This window comes from Cydia fagiglandana, chromosome 11, assembly GCF_963556715.1.
Source record: "Cydia fagiglandana chromosome 11, ilCydFagi1.1, whole genome shotgun sequence".
In the NCBI taxonomy this organism is placed as follows: domain Eukaryota; kingdom Metazoa; phylum Arthropoda; class Insecta; order Lepidoptera; family Tortricidae; genus Cydia; species Cydia fagiglandana.
Window position 1 is genome coordinate 5,773,638 of NC_085942.1, and position 21,895 is coordinate 5,795,532.

At 37.7% G+C, this 21,895-nt stretch overlaps 1 protein-coding gene and 1 long non-coding RNA gene across 3 annotated transcripts; both read right to left on the reverse strand.

The window, feature by feature from the left end:
* Positions 1–3,855: 3,855 nt before the first annotated feature.
* Positions 3,856–16,522, reverse strand: LOC134668798 (uncharacterized). Of its 2 annotated transcripts, XR_010098829.1 has the most exons (4): positions 16,430–16,522; positions 12,331–12,410; positions 11,316–11,398; positions 3,856–9,347 (listed from the first exon to the last, which is right to left on the reverse strand). It is a non-coding gene; the product is annotated as an uncharacterized LOC134668798 (long non-coding RNA). The 2 variants fall into 2 exon arrangements; XR_010098830.1 differs by lacking the exon at positions 11,316–11,398.
* Positions 16,523–17,868: 1,346 nt separating this feature from the next.
* On the reverse strand, positions 17,869–19,336 carry LOC134668609 (uncharacterized). The gene has a single exon (XM_063526047.1). The coding sequence runs from the start codon at positions 19,334–19,336 to the stop codon at positions 17,900–17,902; it is 1,437 nt and encodes a 478-aa protein (XP_063382117.1). The 3' UTR covers positions 17,869–17,899.
* Between the last annotated feature and the right edge of the window lie 2,559 nt (positions 19,337–21,895).

The window sequence follows — 21,895 nt, forward strand, 5'->3', positions numbered from 1 at the left end:
AACACTTTTGGTTTGGATTGGTATCTAAACACACTTTTCTAGTTTCTGTATGTTGGCAGTATTGACTGTCAGTGTCACTAACGACATTAACGTCAGTGTCACACTTGTCAAGTTGTCACCAGGTCGTCAGTGCAAGGGCCCAACCTTTTCTGTTCTCTTTCACGACGCAGCAACTAGTATCATTTCTCTCACCTCGCTCTTTTAAAATGCCGTTTGTCAAAAAAGGACAACCATACTGTTGACAAGGCGGACTTCAAATCAAGTGTTGCCTTTCTTGATGCGCCCACCCTGTGTATGTGTGCGTGAAAGCGTATATGTGTGCTCTTTTAGGGATGTGAAAAGTCGATTTTAATCATGTTATATATCGATAAACGCTACACAGCGGAACGAAATAGCGATTAATTGAAGCTTCAATATCTTCGTTAAACATAAACAGTATTGAAATGCTAATGGATAATGAATATATTATAATATAATAATATAATTCAATTATTGCGGAACACCTATTTTAGGAGGTATTTATGTATTTTAATTAAATATCTGAACTTTCCCTTGGTTCCCTGCTGGGGCGTGACTATAAAATTGTGATCTGATAACCACAATAAAGAATAAAAGCGTTTTTGGTCATTTTAGGTATCGTTAAGCCTTTGAAGTAAAATTAAAATTGCAAGAAATGTCGATAGTTTATCGATATGACTTTATCGACATGGCTACAGCAACGTGGGCCTCATTGTTAATCGTACACTAAACAAAAGTGGCAACAGTGACAGCTCGCTGAGACTACGTCTATATATATATTATGTCTATGCGTCAGTGTTAGTGGCACGGACGTAGAGAGTAAACGGGATAGTGTACACTGGCCAAAAAGTGTGTCCACATGAGACATCAAACCTGAGCCCTCCATCTCTTTCTAATTAGGGTGACCATAAGTCATATGTATGTGGGATATTAGCATAAGATTGAATGTATAGTTTGGCCAGGATCTTTTCTCATTCGTACATAATCAGAGAGAATCATACTGTATTTTCCCTATGCTAGTATAATTGTCCCAGAAAAGAGATGGATATAGTTCTTTTCTCTCCTGTAAAACGCTTCACAACAACCTTACTTAATTTAGTCGTTATAAAAGCTGTTACAGATGGGATGGGCGTATTGAATCGCGATCATGGTCGATTGTGAGGAAGGTGTGGTCCGCCGTACCTACATCAAAAACACAGCTATAAGAGAGAGCGAGACAGATATCCAGGATGGGGTAAAACGTTGTACTACGTAACTAGGTAATTCGCAAATCGTGTCGATTAAAAACACTGCCTTCGGTCGTGTTTTAATTTATCACCACTCGTTACGAATTTGATTCTTACTTTCAACACTTGTATCGCAAATTACCTTATAAATTAATACTATACCGACTAGTTATCGATACCACTCATTTTGTCAAGCCCTAGCGTAGCGTGGCGTAACAATTTATGTTTATACACGAAATTATCTTGAGTATTGACTAAAATAATAAAATATTAGCACACAACGAAATAAAAACTTACATTTAACTGTGTAAACCGGCATCTTACACTATTTATGCTTAACAAAATACCTATCACTATCAATATCATACTCATGGTGTGTTCATATACGCGATGACTTCCCTTTTGCATACTTAAGCTATTCTTTAAGCGTAAGCGTCATCGTAGATTTGTGGTCTGCAACAAAATTTTCAAATTTGCCGCCTTTGTATACTGACGGAAATGTGTGTCCAATCTATATAGAATCGATTACATCTATATAAATAGTTAGAATTAACGTTTCAGTAATTAAATATTATGTAAGTAAGTATAAACATGAGTCTGTAATGTCTAAGGACTTTGGATTTATTTTTTTTGCAATTATATAGCTCTCATTACATGAATCGAATAATTAAACATGCCGAAATAAGTATATCTTTATTTATTTATTAGTATACTATTTAGGTAAACTTATTTTTACATTAAGTACGTAATAACAATTCTGTAAGACCGATCCAAATCGCACCGATATCATAGTCACCCTAATGAGTTTGACAGTGTTTTCTTGATTGTATACGTGTGTGTGTGTGTGTACACGAAAAATATGTCATCAAGTTGGGGATACCAATGAATATCCAAAGTTACTACAATTTCTACCATATTCAATTTAATGTTTTTTTTGTTATGCACATGCTTGGTTTAATCAGTTAATAATATTGACATCATAATGATTAACAAATTATTTAAAAGATATCGGAACTGTAATCGGAATATAGCACTAAAATAGTATATGAAGGTAATTACTTTCAGTAGTATATTGATATAAATACTGCCACAATGGTATCTTTTTTACATTGGCAACATGTGCGAGTGAGACACGGGGCTCTGGTTTTCTATCTCATGTGGACCGTTTTCTCTAGTCTGGTACGAACAACTTTCTGGCTCGGTGATAAGGTTCAATTTAGTATGACAAAAAAAGTGACAGTTCGCTCCCGATTAATATATAACTTCCTGGTTAGTGGCAAAGAGCATATAATCACTACGTTTTAAGAGTCGGCACTCTCGAACAATCCTCGAACTTATGAACTTCGAAATTATGAACGTACATATCCCAACACACCAAATACAGGCTTAAAGATCTCGCATCCAGGCCATAATTGTTAAAAAAAGAAAAACCACACAATACTACCAACACAAAAAAAAACAACGCTAGGGCTCGACACTTCCAGTACCTACTGTTTATCGATATCGATAAATGTGCGATACGTGCTGCTGTATTTACCTACTGTACTACCTATTAATAAAATAAAAGAACATTATATATATATAAACAATTTTATTTTACATGATAAAAATAACATAGTTTATTATTCAAGTAGGCATATTACAATATGCTGAATTCGCGCGCATTCTTTTTTAATCTGGTCCCTTTTTATTGAAGGCACTGGATGGAGAATGATTTCCACAAATGAACTTGTTTCCATTCAGCTTTTGAATAGGTAAATAAATACGCCAAATCCTCATTTCCTTTTCCTCAGCTTTGCCCATAATCGACATCTGAAATAAAGAGATTATCGATAAAATTGGTCGTACACTATTCGTGTCATAGGTTACTTAGTTTTTTACTTAAAAATACTTTATTCACAAAATATTTTCGTTTTAATCATGGATTGTACACGACTAAAACTAATTAAATTAGTAACTGTTAACGACTCAAAGTAAAAAATGAAAATATTGCATACAAACATCAGTTTACCGACCTGTTCGGATCAAGTTGGAAATTTGGCCAAAAATGCGTCAGTAGTTAGTCTTCTTACACACCCACTACAAACTTCACATTTCCTTAAAGATTTGGCCCCCATTTAAATAACAGCTAAAGTTATTTTACCAATTACAATAAAAAATAACCACGTATTTTCACGTTCACGACAATTCAAATGACGTTTGACGTTTTACTACCAATCATACCAACCTAAAGAAAAGTAAGTATAATACGTCTATGTTAAAAGCAAGTATGGTATGTGCCACCAAAATGCAACAGCAGTCATTTTAATTCGATAAGATTATTTCTATGCCTCAATGTTGGGAACAAGGGCTTTCATAATTTATCAAAGTATGGGGCATAGAGTAACTTATATATACTGAGATAGAGTATACACTCAGCGTTGAGACGCTACGCCATCTAGCGAATTATGTCAAACTAACTGGCACAAGGGTAATTTTCTAGGGAAATTTCAATTCTGTTCATGGTTGATTAGGGTAATAAAACTATTCTTTGTATAGTTAAATTAATTTATTAAATAGTTTCATTGCCCTAAAAACTAAAGGCATCCTGATAATCATTAAGTAAAACAACTTTTAAAATGGTTAAATTACTTTATTTACCAAATTTTATAACATTTAACAGTAATTTTAAACAAATCCACTAACAAAGTTACAGCAACACAACAAAAAGTACTATAAAAATCTTTTAACAATTTAAAATACAATATACTCGTCATATCTCGACGAGTAAGCAAGTTCTCGTAAGCCCCCGGATGATCCGGATCTAGGACCTATGATCACCTAGGTACTTACTAATGGAGCCTTTGACAATCGAACTGGAAATACAAATTCTTTATTGCAGTAACTAATAATACATTGCAATCGATACCTATAGTTCGTTTTTTTAGCATTAGAAAGAACTCCACAGAAGCAAGCGTGCAGTTTTTATCAGGGTCTTTAATTGTTAATAATTATTGAATTATCTAATGAAGCATGGTCAATACATATAATTTACTTCAAATTATTACCGCTAAAAGTGCCGGATTTGGACCACAAGCTTACTTCTGCGAAGTTCTTTCTAATGCTAAAAAAAGGGACTGTAAGCATATTTCAGGTAGGTACATTATAATTGTAAGTGGCAAACCAATATGTCAGTAGGAAAAGCGTAAATTGATATTTGCCGTTTGTACTGGTCTGGTGGTGGTGTTTGTATAGGTACCTACAAGTCGCGCGAGTGTCTAAAAATACCTAAGTTAAACAGTATAAGCTTAGTGGTCTGCCTGATTATAAAAAAAAAACATATAACTATCAGGTAGTCACAATTTATATTGCCTACTAACTATATTTTACAATATTCTACATAATTCACAGATAGTAAACGGGTACAAAAACGGGCGCTGAGGCTCTAGGATATAGTCACAAATAAATACTAGCTATTTATTATGCTATTCTGTCTAAAAAAAATGTGAGGAGTGAGATCGTCGGAGGAATCATCTCGATTATACCTTTTCTGCTACCGGATACTTTCTGCTAACAAGAGCTGTCCCTCTCAGCAGAAATTATCCTGTTACACTTGTGACAGGATATATTTAGTCCTTATATTTCTAATAAGGAGATCACCATAAAGGATGACTCACGCTATGAGACAGGGCTGAGACCGAGCCGGAGTACCAGCGCTTCGTTTTATATGGAAAGCACCACGTGAACACCGATCAGCCGTCATAGAAAATGACGTGTCGAACGCCTCGGCTCGGATCCCGCCCGGTCTAGCGTGAGTCATCCTTAATTTTTACTTAAAATGTAACATTACGTTAGCTATGTTTGTACGGACGACAATCCTGTTTACAGAAGTTGTTGGAAGTTACAGAACCGACCTCTAGCTGACAATATTCGTTACCATACATGTACCACACACTCTCAAAAGACACAAAGGAGACTGGCGAAGCCACGTCACAACTACTAAAAAAATGGGTGAGTCAACTATTCCTTGACGTTATGTACATTATAAGCGCTTATTACACTTCCACACCGTCGGGCCTTAATGCGATCGTGGCCGACGGTGCGCCCGAGCAAGATCGTTTTGCGTTTCACGAAATATAAGGACATCGTCAACAATATTTCAATTTTTAATATTTCAATTGTAACAAATACTTTGTCTCGAATTGGCAAACATGGTTGATACTTTTGTAGTTGAACTATTTTTTACACCAAGAAATATTGTGAACTATGTGACAATATTTCATGAAACCACATGAAACGGAAAACGATTCTTGCCCGATATCGGGGCAATCGTCAGCCGTCTGAAGGCAGAATAAGTGTAATAAGCCCTATTGTGTCCAGGGACTGTCTCATATCAAACATAAAGTGTCATTCTATGGAACTTGCTAACTATGTAAACATACAACTACGTAAACATTGAAATTGTCTCTGAATGATGAACTTCCTTCCGACTTTTGTTTACATAAGTAGTTAGCAAGTTCCATAGAATGACACTTTAGGCAAATAATCTTTCAGAAAGAGTCTTTGTAGTGTTACGCTAATACTAGCACCCAAAAGAAAGGAATGAGTACCTATTGTTTTGTAGTTCAGAAAACCATAACTATGGCAATGAGTGGGAAAACAGGTTGATTCACCCACTTATACACTTGTAGTGGCCACATGTAACCAAATACAGGTAAGTACATATCTAATATCGCCTGGCAAACCAAGCATTTAGGTGCAAAATTCAAATTTCATATGGGAGATGATAGAATATTCCCGCCATTTTTTTTTCAATTTGCCGCCTTTTCTACTAACAAATTTGGTTTGCCAGACCATATACCTATCGTTACATTGTTAACTTAGGTAGATATTTGCTAACTTTAAATAAACTAGGTAAACCCTACCTACCAGGTAGGTTTACCTGTAATCTATAGTTTGGGAAGAGTCGTTTGTCAGTGGAGCATTTTACACAACAACTTGCGAATTGTAATAGGTAAGCAGAAAGAACAGAGAGGCTATCGCAAAAACCGAAATTTGCAAATTGCGGGGATCTTTCTCTTTTACTGCAATGAAGAATTATGCCTTCATTGGAGTAAAAGAGAAAGATCCCCACAATTTGCGAACCTTTGATTTTCGCGGTTATAGCTCAGTACTCTCTTTTCCGTAACAGTTTTTTACTGACAATTACTTGTTTACCAAACTATATAATTACAGATTTCAATACCTTTCATGTTAATATACAGTATGTCTTTTGACAAACTATACTTAGGTACACCTATTTGTAGTAAAATAATTAGATTTATTTCTATCTCTATTCGAAAATAAACTCGTCTAGTTTCACATATTAATACGTATCGCCCGTCGCTTAATAGGTACGTAAACAATAGGTACGTAGAGTAGAAGTGAAATGCTGATATCACTGTCGATAACTAACTTATAGCTGCGCCCCTTCCGTCAGTTAAGTAGGTACACAATAAGCAAGGTACATGTGAATTGCTTTAGTATGCTTTGTTATAACTGTATCCAAGAAATGTTTTTCGGAAATAAACAATTTTTTTTATGACCGACTTATATCGGGCTTTTATTACTCGTAATAGTCGTAATGTAATTTACACCTAGCCTTTTGGCGCGCGAATGATATCTGAGGGTCTACTACAGCCAAAATCACAAAATCGAAAAACGTTATTCTACCTGTCTGCCGGTAGCAGTATCGGCTTAGGTACAAACAGCAATACTCTTAACTATCCAACTGTGGACCTTATGCTTTTTGTAATAAGGTTGAAACCATGGTTTCATAAAGTGTACACGCATTGTGACCCCGGGTTCGAATCCCTAGGGTGAACTTTTTGTTTGTTATTTTTTTTCCGTTATTTTTTTCGTTTACAAAATATCAGAAGATTCTTAACAATATTTTAAAAATAAAAAAAAATATTTGCCTTGAATTGCCGATAATATTCAATACTTAATATTTTTTCGTCGTCTTTCCTCTTAAAAAGTATATTGGTAACGGACATAACGGTGTCCTGATATTATGTGGAACGGAAAACGAATCAGGCGACTAATGTCGTAAGGAAAAATGACTTAAAATAATAACGTCTAAAATGTCTAAATACCTATTATTGTCAAGAAATTTAAAAAACTAAAAGTATCAATAACGAAGTACAAAAATGAAACTAAAAGTCTAAATGAGAATAGTAGGTACCGAAAAAAAGATATCGCGAATTGTATTTTCGAAATAAATGTAACCAAGGCGATGTCTTAACATCTCAGGTTTAGGCTGCGTTTCCACCAGAGATGTGCGAGGTAGCTGGGTGCATAGCCAAGTTGCAAATCGTTCACACTCCGTAGCGAACGAAACGCCCAATGTCTCTGTCACAGTAATATATAACTGAATAGTATACTTAACCGTTATCTGAGACTGTCTGTTCGTCTGTCTGTCACCAGGCTGTACCTCATGAACCGTGATAGCTAGGCAGTTGAAATTTTCACAGATGATGTATTTCTGTTGCCGCTATAACAACAAATACTAAAAACACATTATAATAAATATTTAAATGGGGCTCCCATACAACAAACGTCATTTTTTCCCTTTTTTGAGTAACGGAGTCCCTTCGTGCACGATACTAACATGCACTTGGGCGGTTTTTTTTTACATTATTATAATTCGTAATTTTTCCTTATAGACATTAATCGACAAATAATTCCGAAAAACTGCTTTTAGCATGCTTACTAACTAGGGTGGCAGAGTAAGACCAAGGTAACGCTGCAGTGTTTTTCAAAGCAAAGACTTGCAAAGTGTTATTTTAAAATCATAATTTCATAGCTGTTGGACATTTAAAATATAACACTTGCATGTCTGGTCTGAATCTAGCAAGCAGCTTAGGTATGTTTGACTTAGGACAAAGTGTTCGCTTGAGACTTGGGTTCTATTCCCGCCATCGGTGAACTTTTTCGTTTTTTTTTTTACTTTTTGCGCTGAGTTTTTCCTTTCAGAAAACCGGCTTAGGTACAAACAGCAATACTCTTAACTATCCATCGATGGACCTTATGCATGGTTTCATAAAGTGTACACGCATTGTGACCCCGGGTTCGCATCCCACCTAGGGTGAACTTTTTGTTTGTTATTATTTTTATTTTTTTATAGCGACGGCTCCTGTGCTGCCCCCTATAGTTCCTAATAAGTATTAGGAACATATTAAATATATTAAAAACGGGTCACTCACGTATTTTAAGTGTAAAAAAATTTTGTTATTAAAAAAGTGTTAGGAACATTTAAAAAAATACCTAGGGGACTTGTTTTTCGCTTCTTTTTCTTATACTTATTAACCAATAAATCGAAAAATGTCATACGTAGAGGCATAGCTAAGTAATAATAGTTAATAAGAATAATAAGTATAAATTAAATTATGTAAAAATAATTTTCCATAATGTCAATATCCTGAGAGCAAAATGGGGATTACGTTTGTTTGAAGAAGCGGTTGTCCTATTTCCTCTTAACCTTTCGTATGCCTTGTCATATCAGTAGGTTATTAAATCAGTAGCAAATGTTTAACAAAGGCATACGAAGGGTTATGTATTATTAGATATTAAGTATAACGGAAAACTGCTGTACAAAGAGTGCCCTGGGCCCCGGGTAGATGTAATAACCGGTATTATACAAAAAGACAGGTGCCATTTTACTATTAGGTACTGGTTCAGGTAGTGTGTGATGTGCCTTAAATAGTCGTCGAGTGAAAAATGTACTCATTGACTTTTGGTCCCTCCTGCATGCTCGCTGCTTCTTGGACTTTAGTGAGAGGCCTAACTGAGGCGATTGGTAAGAAGTTACTAGCTGACCCAGTCCGTAGGCTGTCTGGATCAAGGTCATTTTTATCATGTTCACTAAGAAAAGTGTAATATTTAAATTAGTTTTAGTCCCAAAGTTCAGTTGCCTTCTATTAGAAAACCACCGCACAAGTTCTTTACCAACCGCCTGAGATTGGAGTCACAGCCCGTAACATTGTTCTGCAGCTTTTCGAACTAAGTACCTACTTTTCGTAACTATATTTATAAATCGCCCGCTGTTTAAGTGCACTCCTGCAGCCTTGAGACTCTTCTTGTGTTCTGAAAAAAAAAGCAACAAAGAAAATTTTATTGAGTTATAAAACATTATGTCACTATTGTAATAACCTAAAAATTCTAAAAACAACTAGATTAATTTACAGTCATATTGCTGGCATTTTGCTTTTGGAACAAAATGTGTGAACGCATGTGACCTGAGTTCGATTCCCAGGAAAGGTGAACTTTTTGTGTTTATTTTAAAATATATTTATTACAAAATTAATAAGTAAACCCGCGCTAGTGTAGATGGAGGTCTTTCAAAATGTCAAATGAATAGAAGTTTTCGGGGTTCCAAGCTTTTAATTATCGCTATTTTCACTCCATATTCATAATTGTGATAAATCTTTGATTATAATCATGGTAAACCATAGCTATAGCTCAATAAATACTAGTGGTACTTATAAAAAAAAGTGCCAACTAAAATACTTATATGCATTTAGAAAAATAAGATTTTTGACACCCCCCCCCCCCACCCCCTAAAATCATCCAAAAAACATGCTTCGAATGACCCCGTTTCCTCCTACGTCATGCTACCGTCATCCGATGTCCAGACCCCCCCCCCCCCCTAATTTGAAATGACGTAATTTATGAATAGCCCCATGTAAGAATTTTGATAACTTCTGTTTTACTGGACCAACATCAACAGTGGCGCCAACTGGTGAGCAAAGAACGCTAGCCCTCATTTACAGTCATATTGCTGGCATTTTGCTTCGGAACAAAATGTGTGATCGCATGTGACTTGAGTTCGATTCCCAGGAAAGGTGAACTTTTTGTGTTTAATTTTTATTTGTAATTTTGATTGCAATTTGTATCCTTTTTTAGTTTTAACAAGATTAAAATATGCTTCAGCAAAATAAATAATGTTCTTTACTAATTGTTATACTTCGTTTTATTTAGCATTAGAAAGGAGTTGAAAGAAGGTAAACGATCTTGACATGTCTTTTGATTGAAAAGCGCGTTTTGTAAATTAAGAACTATTACTTATGAAAGCATATATGATCGTATTACATACATAATTGTTACATATTTGCCGTAACTTATTTTTAAAATGTGTTTTTCAATTAAAAGTCACATCAAGATTGTTTACCTTATTTCTATTGCTAAAAAAAACGAACTATAGTACATAGTAATTAATAACAAATAATAATAATAGCAAGGTGAGGTCTATTGTGACTTTAAGAGCTGTCGAAAGAGGGCGTTAAAATAAACGATTCTATATCAAAATAAAAATGCAAATTTTAATAAGTTTTTGGCAAAAATTACATTTTTGGTACAAGCTTTTATCGCTGACTGTATTTCAGCTCAATCACCGGCACCGATCAAATTTAACTTGCAAGATTTGATTACAGACAACGGGACAGGTGAAACTAAATAAAAGCTAGTAAAAGATTTCAAAATTAATAACATAATAACTAAACCCGCGTCGCACGTTCGATCCCCGACCGCGATGTAAATTATGTATTTACAAAAAAAATATAGAATTTAATGGGCGGTATCTTATCTTATCTTATAACTTTAAACGAGCAATTCTTGTTATTTAAATGAAATTTGCTATATGGGGGTTATCGGGGGCGGAAAGTCGATCTAGCTAAGTCTTATATCTGGGAAAACGCGATTGTTTTCTCCGTGGGTTTTGATGCTAGAGCAATGATTTTTTGAACACAGATTAATATTGTCAATATCTGTGTCGGACCGTTTTGATATTTTTCTTTTTTAAGGCGCTAGACCCCTTCAAAAATGGCCTCATTGACTATGCCGCAATGAAGCTATCTAATGAAAAATATATTTCTAGACGTAGGAAGACTAATGCATGGATTATAAATTATCTACTTAAAACGATATTTAAATCAGCGCTGGGGGTCTACCGCGAACACCGAAGTTTGCTAATTGCGGGCATCTTTCTCGTTTACTCTCATTACGGCGTAATTAGAGTGACAAATTCATAATTCACTTTAATTGAATTTAACTGACCTGCTAGATATCCAATAGTAGTACTTGTGTAGCCTGCAGTCTCTTTCGTTTGTCTTGTTGGTTGGAAACATGGGGCTCATCACCTGTAATTTTAAAAGTAAGAATATAAGAATAAGAATACATTTTATTATCAATAAAAACACGTAACAGAATATTGCAGGGGTCTCCGCACTAGGCTACGCCTGTATCGCGGGGAACCAGTTACAATTAAAATTAATTAATTGGTCATTTCTCCATACAAACGTACTCGATTGTTTCCTCCGTGGGTTTTGATGTTAGAGTAATGATTTTTTCAACACAGATTAATATTATTGTTAATATCTGTGTCAGACCGTTTTGCTTTTTTTGATATTTTTGTTTTTAAGGCGTTAGAGCCCTTCAAAAATGGCCTCATTGACTATGCCGCAATGAGAGGCATAGTATTCAAAACTGACATCAATTAGCCAAAAAAGCAAAACGGTCCTACACAGATAATTTCATAATTATTTAGATTTCCAAATTTGGTTACGATTGGTTAAGTTTTGGAGTAGGAAACAGTCGAGTACGAAACCTGGATTTTTGAGATTTTTACGCAGGATTTTTCGCCTTGTCCTTATCGCACTAGTTTAAGGAGCCGCTTCCGTTAACGAGACGGGTATATTTACCTAAAATATTTAAAACTCAGCTCCTGTTTCGTCTTAATTAACACAAGTTCGCAATTCCTGTATCGCTGTTATATTGCGGTGCATGGATAGATATACCTATTTTGTTGACTGTAATCAAACACTCTAGCAGATTTTACTTCACATAGCTCAAAGTGGAAAAATAAAGCTATCTAATGAAAAATATATTTCTAGACGTAGGAAGACTAATGCATGGATTATAAATTATCTACATAAAACGATATTTAAATCAGCGCTGGGGGTCTACCGCGAACACCGAAGTTTGCTAATTGCGGGCATCTTTCTCGTTTACTCTCATTACGGCGTAATTAGAGTGACAAATTCATAATTCACTTTAATTGAATTTAGCTGACCTGCTAGATATCCAATAGTAGTACTTGTGTAGCCTGCAGTCTCTTTCGTTTGTCTTGTTGGTTGGAAACATGGGGCTCACCTGTAATTTTAAAAGTCCATCATACGAAAAGAATACAGGTACAGAGGTATGTACCTACCAGGTAGTGATCGGTAGATTTTTTAGGGTACCTATACACTCAAAGTTAAGTATTGTCGAGGCTCGCGAAGGCCGAAGGCCGAGCTCCGCGTAGGGCCGAAGGCCCGAAGCGTCACACGAGAGGGGGAAGTTGGAGCTTAAACACGACCCAGTAGGAAAAGTGTCTTGACAACCTCAGGTCGGGCCTACGGCCTTATGTACAATTACAAAAATAAATTACAATTGAATATAACATACATACATATAATCACGCCTATTTCCCGGAGGGGTAGGCAGAGACCACGGATTTAATATAAATAGGTATCTTATATATAAATTACAATTGAAAGTTTAACAAATATCCGTACATTTAGATAAGTTTCCACGTAGATGTCGCTGTTTCGTGCATTCAAAATTCTGCTTCGCGTAATCATGGTTTTTAGGGTTCCGTACCCAAAGGGTAAAACGGGACCCTATTACTAAGACTTCGCTGTCCGTCCGTCCGTCTGTCTGTCACCAGGCTGTATCTCACGAACCGTGATAGCTAGACAGTTGAAATTTTCACAGATGATGTCTTTCTGTTGCCGCTATAACAACAAATACTAAAAACAGAATAAAATAAAGATTTAAGTGCCCAGCAAACATTTTAAGTATTTTTTCCTAGGCTCGAAGAAGATTTTTCCAATTTAAGTGAAAATGACGTCCTAAGTCACCAATTATTTTACGTATTGTACACTTTTACTTCCAAGTCAAAATATAGGGATAATAAAACGTAAATTTCACTTCATAAATACACCATGAAGTCAGGGACTTAGGGGTTGAAAATAAGTCAAAATATTAGGTAAAATTAACCTTAAACCCTGACCAATAGGTCAAATCTACTAATAAGGTATTTTAGGTGTATTTGCGACGTAATTATTACTTATACGGGAACTATGAAGTCACGGACTTAATGGTTGAAAATAAGTCGTATTACTAGGTAAAATTAACTTCGTACCCTGACCAATAGGTCAAATATACTAATAAGGCCTTTTAGGTGTATATGCGACGTAATTATTTCTTATACGGAGACCATGAAGTAAGGGACTTTATGGTTGAAAATCTGTCGAAATATTAGGTAATATTAACTTCGAACCCTGACCAATAGGTCAAATGTACTAATAAGGCATTTTAGGTGTATATGCGACGTAATTATTTCTTATACGGGGACCATGAAGTCAGGGACTTAATGGTTGAAAATAAGTCGAAATATTAGGTAAAATTAACTGCAAAGTCTGACCAATAGGTCAAATGTACTAATAAGACATTTTAGGTGTATTTGCGACGTAATTATTTCTTATACGGAGACCTTTAGGTCGTCGATTTTATGTCGATTTAGCTACTAATTTTAGGTAAATGTTACTTAAAATAGATACCAAATTGCGACCATGTAGTTAAAATCACTTGTAAAGTACTATCAATACCATAAGGTTGTGCCGCCATTTTCTTTCATTATAACGAGATGCTAAATATGAAATTGCATAACTTAAGTTGTTATATCTTGAATGGTGCCATCGCACGGTACTTCATTGTGCTAATATTCAAAATAAAACAATATTTTTGATCAAGTCAATACACTCACACACACAAATATTCAATTACAACACTCAATTACAAGCAAATATATGCATTTTGATTTTATAAAATGTTGAAAACTTAAATATTTCAAAAGCCCATCGATAGTTTTGTATGTAAACCTAACATACTGCACGAAAAAATTTTCTGTACACTAGATTTCATCGTTCTCCATCAGCGTAATCGGCCTAAATTATTTTACATGACTTAGTGGCCGCCATTATCATTGCACAACTTAAAGTTGTTTTCTTGTTAGACATTTTGTTTCTGAGTGAAAAGAATATATAAGCGTAAAATGTTTGTGTCTCTTTTTTCTCTTCATCGCGTCTCATCTAAATATTGCCTCGCAGAGTAATTATATGGATAAAAATATGTCGCCATCACGTCTAAAGGTGGTAAAGAATACCAAATTAGTACATTTTCACTACGCGGCACGTCGTGGCGACGTCGAATCCACGTCGGAAACATGACCTAGTGTTGACCTAATGGTTGTAATCACTAATTTACCGTCAATAAATACGTCGCCGGCACGTGCGTTTTTTCCCCATTTATGTCGCCGGCACGTGCCCACGACGTCGATTCGACGTGCCTCATTTTGGTCTCCTAAATTGTGCGACCTAAAATAGGTGCCTTTTTCGGAATATCGACCAAAAATGTTTGCTGGGTGGGGCTCCCATACAGCAAACGTGATTTTTGACCAAAGTTAAGCAACGTCGGGCGTGGTCAGTACTTGGATGGGTGACCGTTTTCTTTTTGCATTTTTTTCGGTTTTTTTTTGCTTTATGGTACGGAACCCTTCGTGCGCGAGTTCGACTCGCACTTGCCCGGTTTTTAACTATTTATTTACTGGGAATGTAGCTCACGGCCAGGCTGTGCTATTACAAATTGGAATTTAGACATATTGCAATTACAAATTGGGATTCTCCTGTATTTCTTCGATTTTTCTTGGGATAATGATGACCAGTCCCATTATTACTTATTATGTATACCGTGGAGTCAACATCATAATCTGCCACTTTTTCGGTTTAGCTTAGAGGTACGAGCGTATGTTTTCGCTTGGCACTAATTGTTCACAAAGTATCTGAGTGCGATCCCCGAGACTTTTAATTTTAATACGTATATAGTACAGAGACGAAATGTTCCATTATTTTCCAAAACATACTATTCTATTTTCTTTCCTCAGCAGCCTAGTGACGTCTGGATGATGTCTGTGTTATGTTATAAATGTTATAATGTTGGGTGGCTGATGGTGATGGATGAGATGGCCCTAGGGTTGCCAGATCGAAAGGCGCTATTATCGGGAAACAACAAAATTTTTTCGGGATTTAGGGACTTAAGTCGGGAAAAAAATACATTGAAATTAAAGTAATTGTTTTAAAAACAACGATATTTTACATTATTGGCACTACGTCAGCTCGCTCGCTCGACGACAGTTCAGAACTTGAAATTGTTGTTTTATAACGTGAAGCTGTTTTTCGGGACAGTTTAGACTTTGTCGGGAATCGGGAACACATGCTAAAAATCGGGAGAATCCCGCCAAATCCCGACCATCTGGCAACCCTAGATGGCCCTACACATTTCTTAAAAAACATTTTACTATAATAGCCTATAATTATGTCGGACTACCTGACGCCCACAACTTCGTTTGCGTGGAATTGAATAATTAAATTTTCGTTGAATTGTGTGTAAAAAATCTTAAAAGTAAGTACTTATAGATCTTATAGCAAAGTTACGTACACTTATCACTGTGATCGTTCGATTCGCCAGCACGGCCTGAAATGACGGCCACGGTTCCTTTAAACAGTTCCAGTTCCATCGTCAGGGTTTAAAGTCACATCAGTACAATGGTTTACGATCTCTTCGATAAGGAATAACTTAATAGTAAGAAAACTTAACTTATCGCATTAATGCATATTTGTTCGTTATGGATGTTTCTATGTATATATATATCGTGGTCTAGTACCCACAACAAAAGCCTCATTGAGGTTACTGTGGGACTAGGTCGATCTGTGTAATTCTTGTCATATAATATTTATTATTTAATCCTTTGGATTAGGCTATCACTACGTTAATGTCACTACATTTACCACTAGAACAAAGTTCAGACAGGCTTCATTTCTTACCTCGGTGAGGCCTTCGTTTAGAGTCAAAAAAATCTAACTTTTAGGCAGTTTGATTTACTTTTTTTGGTATCAATGTAGAGAATAAATAGTCTACTATATACTTATTCCAAAATATTTGATTTTAGAGATGTATGTTTTTAAATATAACAACTTGAAAGAAAAAGTTCAAAATTTCTCTATTCACCCCGCGATTTCTGTTGACCCCGTTTTACGGTACTTGTTTTAATATTAGCCAATTGATGTGACCTGGTTAAAAAGAGTGGCACGTTCTCTGCATGGCGCGGCAGCGGCGCTGTGGTGGAGTGTGCGCGTAGGTCTTGGCGGGACGTCACAGGCGCCCCACGACGGCCAGGAAAAGCAGAGCAGTACTGTGTGCTCTCCGGAGCCACAGGTGGACTGAGCTCTGGAATTTGCAGGTTTACACATTTAGTCAAATGTTGGATTTCACGTTGCTACTTGCGCTGCGACATTTGGCCAACCATTGACAAAGTCTAAGGCGAAAGTGCAGCCAGCCGTGTGGCCCGTGAATTCCCAGTTGAATGTAAGAACTTTAATTCGATTTGCTAGGTCGTTCGGAAAGGACTATAACATATATAAACGAAACTAAATAAAGGAATTGTGAACCTCTATGCAACTATTACCGGATTTGACGCAGAAGAACCACGTTACAAAATTCGACAAGTTTACTGGATTAGTAGTCTTCCTATGACTATTTTCGTTAAATTTTGTGACGATCTGGTCATGCCATACCATGACAATATAGATTTTTTTGTCGATCCAGATTTCAGAAATTTTTAAAATGCTGAAATTGACATAAAGGACTTACGGCTTGGCCACGTCATTGAGCGACTGGCGACGACAGCAGCGACAACCATAGATGGGAACGAAAGGTCCGATCGCTGTCTCCACTTTAAATACTAGATCCTTTTTACAAAAACCGTAATACGTCATCGTTACCGTTAATAATATCAAACACTGTTTTCTAAGCCAAAGCTACTATTAGTAAGTATGAAGATGATCCGTACATGACACATGACTCGGAACTGCTGCCTGCTGATTTCGCCGTACGGCGAGCCGACCCGACCGCTCGCCGCGCCGCGACCGCCACTGCGGTGTCGGCGTCCTCCTGTCCTCCCGCTCGCCTTTTGATGTGTCGAGGTATGCTGAACTGCGGTGCGCCACCTAAATACGAAATGGTTTATGCTCAACTAAAAATCACCAGTGTTTTATTTTGTGTGTTGTGTATCTCGCACCAAATGTCCAGCAAACTTGAAGTCAAAATCAAAATATGCTTTATTCATGTAGGCCTAGGAACAAGCACTTATGAATAGTTATTATTAGGTACATATTATCTTAATCTAATTAACAGAGCAATTTATTGATGTTAATATTATTCCATAATAACATCGGACTATTATCAGACATCATACATTTTTCAGCATTTTTGGTGCTGCTGAGTGGTGTTAACAGAATTGGTATAGATAATTTCAACTAAAATGGTAAATTAAGGATAATATTAACGTAATTAACCATTAGGGTTAAATTATTTATACCAATTCTGTTAACATCACTCCGCTGCACCAAAAATGCTGGAAAAGTTACGATGTCTGATTATTATACAGATAAAATTCTAAGAATTTCACAAAAAGATCGTCAAAAATAAAAAATATAATTGATACCTACTACTCCGGTTCCGTAGTTCGGTGCTGGAGGACCTTACATTGGGAAGGCAGCATCGGAGGATAATTCTTCCGCCGCCTTTCCCTTTAGGTCCAGGAGACTAAACCCCTTTGGTAGGCCATCCTCGTCCTCGGAGTCCAGCAGAATGCCTTCCTCGATGTTGGAGGTGTGTTGTTCCGCGTTGTCAGTGTCCATGGCAGAGGGGGTGTTCGTTGCGGGTGCGCTCTCTGCGGTGTTGTCCTCCCCTCTGTCTATGTTCCCCTCCGGTGTGTTCTTCCTCGGTGGCGAATCTCTGAAGCGCCCTCCGCTGTGCTGGAAACGGATGTAGACTGTCCCACATAGGTAGTTCAGTCTCCTTCCCTTTTCCATCACCGCTTGAACAACGTCCTCAGGTATTCCCACCAGGAGTAGGGTGCAGGCCCTTTTCTTAAGGGGGATCGCATGATGAAGAGTCCACTTCCTCACCATGGCCCAGGGGTTCTGAAAGTTTAGGACTCTTCCAACCTTGGTGAGATTTTCTTCTAGGGACGGGATCAGGATACCGCACCTTATGTTCCGAACCATCTCGTCCTCCCTCTTTCCAACTAGATGGTCTCCGTTTTGAAGGGTGGCCGACTCCAACCACTTCATCAGCCACGCCTTGGTGTTTGCGTTCTGGCACCACAGCTTCAGGTACCCATCCACAAAACTGGGTCTACCCGAGAACGCTGGGGCCTCCACTACGGTATCCAGATCGGTCTCAATGGCCGCCTGGAAGATGGCGTCCCCGATCTTCTGCTCCACCTCTGCAGCGTCTTGCTGCGTCAGTCTGCCCGTGCGAACGTTGGTGATCGCCACCGTCAGATCTGCCGCTGCTGCCGCCGCATAGGAGGAGGGTGGTTCCTTTGTCCCCGAGGAGGCGTCCATCCGTTGCTTCTTATGGTCGCCTCTGGGGGTTTCGTCCAGGCGTGCCCTCTTGGCTTTCCCTTCTGGTTTCTTTGCCTGGGTTGGTTTTGCAGTCGTCGTCGCTCCCGCGTCCTGTTCCCGCGGGGCGTCAACCTCCTGCTTGGTCTCAGAGGAGCGGCCATCTGCTTCTCTTCGCTTTTGGAGCCGCTGCCTCTTCTTCTGCGAAAGCTTCTTCCGCCGTGGTGGGTCTGTTTCGGTCTGGGCAGGCTTCCCTCTCGGTTTGCACCTGATCTCCCAGCCGGGATCTATGACCTGCTTCGAGGGTTCAACAGGTGTCCCACTCTCAGCCGTCCTCGGTTTATCTTTAGAGGGCTCAGCTGTCGAAGGATCCGTCGTCTCCGGATCAGCCACCTGGGCTGGGGTTCCGGTAGGTACCCCGGCTTTCAGTGGCCTCTCCAGCTTCGATGGCTCCTCCGTGGCCGAACCACTCCCTATTTGGTTCGCCCTCCTTAGTGCTTCAGCACGTGCCGTCTCATCTAAGGAGAGCGTTTGTTTTTTGTTTTTTTTCTTTAATTTAGCAATTTCCATTTTGTGCACACCGTGCCGCTTTTTAATTACAATAATTTGCAAGACATATAAAATTATAACTACTAACACTATAACTATATAACATTATAACTAGATAGAGTTATAATATCGTTACGTTAATATTTTTACGTATATCGTTTTAAAGTACCACATCGGCGTAAGTAAGCGTCGGTACCACGGACGTAGAGAGTAAACTGGATAGAGTGTGTGATAGAGTGTGATCGGCCAAAAAGTGTGTCCACATGAGAAGTCAAGGTGGGCCATTGCATCTCTTTCTAATTAGGGTGACCATACGTCATATGTATGTAGGTTATTAGGATAACATTGAATATATTAAATTAAATTGCGTGCATCTTTCTCTGTCACTGTAATTACTCCTTTATAGGAGTAAAAGAGAAAGATAAATTAATTTGCGAACTTCGGTGTTCACGGTGCTAGGCCATCTGTGCGAAAAGAGAAGAGTCGTGAAATGTAAAGAAACTAGTGATGTGCCGTTCCTAGTAAATTTTCTAAAGAGGGTAAATTCCCAATAACGTTTCTGGTATCGTCCCAAAAGTCAGTAAATTAGATAAAGTTCTATTTTTCTTTTATTATCAATGTGTTTTTTTATTATTATAACAGTGCATAATTGTGTCTGCAAAGTTTAAGGACTTTGGATTTCAATTTTGGCAATTATTTATTCTGTATTGGCTCTCATTTTACTAATTTCAGTAGTATATTGATATAAATACTACCACAATGGTATATTTTTAACATTGGCAACATGTGCGAGTGAGACACCGCCACCCACCTTTGCTATCTCAAGTGGACCGTTTTCTCTAGTCTGGTACGAACGTCTTTCTGGCTCGGTGATAAAGTTCAATTTAGCATGGCAAAGTGACAGTGCAGTCCATCTTATAAGTCCAATCTTCAGTTCCAATCTTGACATAGGCGTTTTGTTATTCCTTTTTTCAATGGCGTTTTGTACTAGTCAATTGTTTTAGCTATGCTAAGATATATTACTAAACTTTTATTAATATTAATCAATTGTTAAAATGTAACAATATTAATTACAATAAAATTACAATAATACCATAAATTCAAATACTCTAGATACATTGCAGACCTGCTCAACGTCAGAGAGGTATATATGTCTATCTCACTTTATTACTTTAGTGTCTCTCTAGCCCGCTCCACACTCGTGCGCGAATCGCGGCGCGAAGCCGCGAACGCGAGTCTGGAGTCGATTTCGCATATCAGCGAACTAGACTCCACACTCGCGTTCGCGGCTTCGCCCGCGATTCACGCGCATAGTCTGGAGGGGGCTTTAGGCTCACTGCTGTCTATGTTTTTCTAATAATTATCTGGTGCTTTATTTCGTGCACGGTGTGAAATGATTTATTTTAAGTAGGTTAAGGCCCCAGTACACAATGGGCCATCGCCGGCCACTCCAACGGACGCATTTATGCGTTAGAGGGAGCAAGTGATATTGCTATCTCAATCTACCGCAAGGCTGCGTCCCTTGGAGTGGCCGGCGATGGCCCATTGTGTACTGGGGCCTTTAGGTTTATCCGGGCTTGTGACCGGCTCCTTTTGGACCACGGATGATCCGCAAGGAGGCTGAGTTCATCAATTCGAGTTATTCGAATTGGAAAAAAGTGGACTCATCACATCGCGGCTCAGCATTGTTACGGGCAATTATTAAAGGCGTATCCAGATTAGTCAAATTTTCGGCAATCTGATTCAATTGCTCGATCGAATCAGGAGGTGCGCATGCAAATACGAATTTGGCTCGCCGAATTCAACCGCCGATAATGACCGATATAACCGATAAAATGAGGTGCGGACGCAAGAATACCAATTTGTGAGGCCAGTATTTTTGTTCTGGGGATTTTTTTCAATTCAGAGGGCTCTAATATAACCATAAATCTAAAACTGGAGATTCACGCCAATTTCAGACACACGACAGTCCCGTCCCGACAGTCCCGTCTGGATACCACGGTTGGCACCAGTTGACGTCCTTTTGCGTGCACGACCACAGATAAGATAAGATAGGGAGCGCCGTACATTGGAAAGGGATAGCATGATTCGTCCCTGAATCGCTGTCAAAGTTCGGGGTTTTGAAGGAAGTGTCCTTTCTGCAGGGTAGAAAGTAATATTATTTTTAACCAAAGAATTATATGACAAAGAACAACTCTCAATCTTCAAAAGTGTGACCAAAAATGAAATGCAAGTGTGTGCGTAAATTGTCTATGTGAGATCAAACATAGTGATGTCATGTTACAACATATTACTAATCTGTCGATGTTTGATTGCTTTATCGACTACTTTTTCAAATGTGTTATTTTAAACATTAAAATTCTACGACATTATGACGTATAAATAACAATTGCACTGCGTTTGCCATCAAAATCGTTACAGACTTATCTTAATGTAACTCTTACTGTGTTGCAAAGTGAAGTTATCATGACACGCTAAACATGAACACCTTCAAAAAGGTATAACAATCGTTATTATTTGAAGTCGGTTATAAAAACTAATATCTTAATGATGTCTTGTGAAGAAATAATTACATAGCTA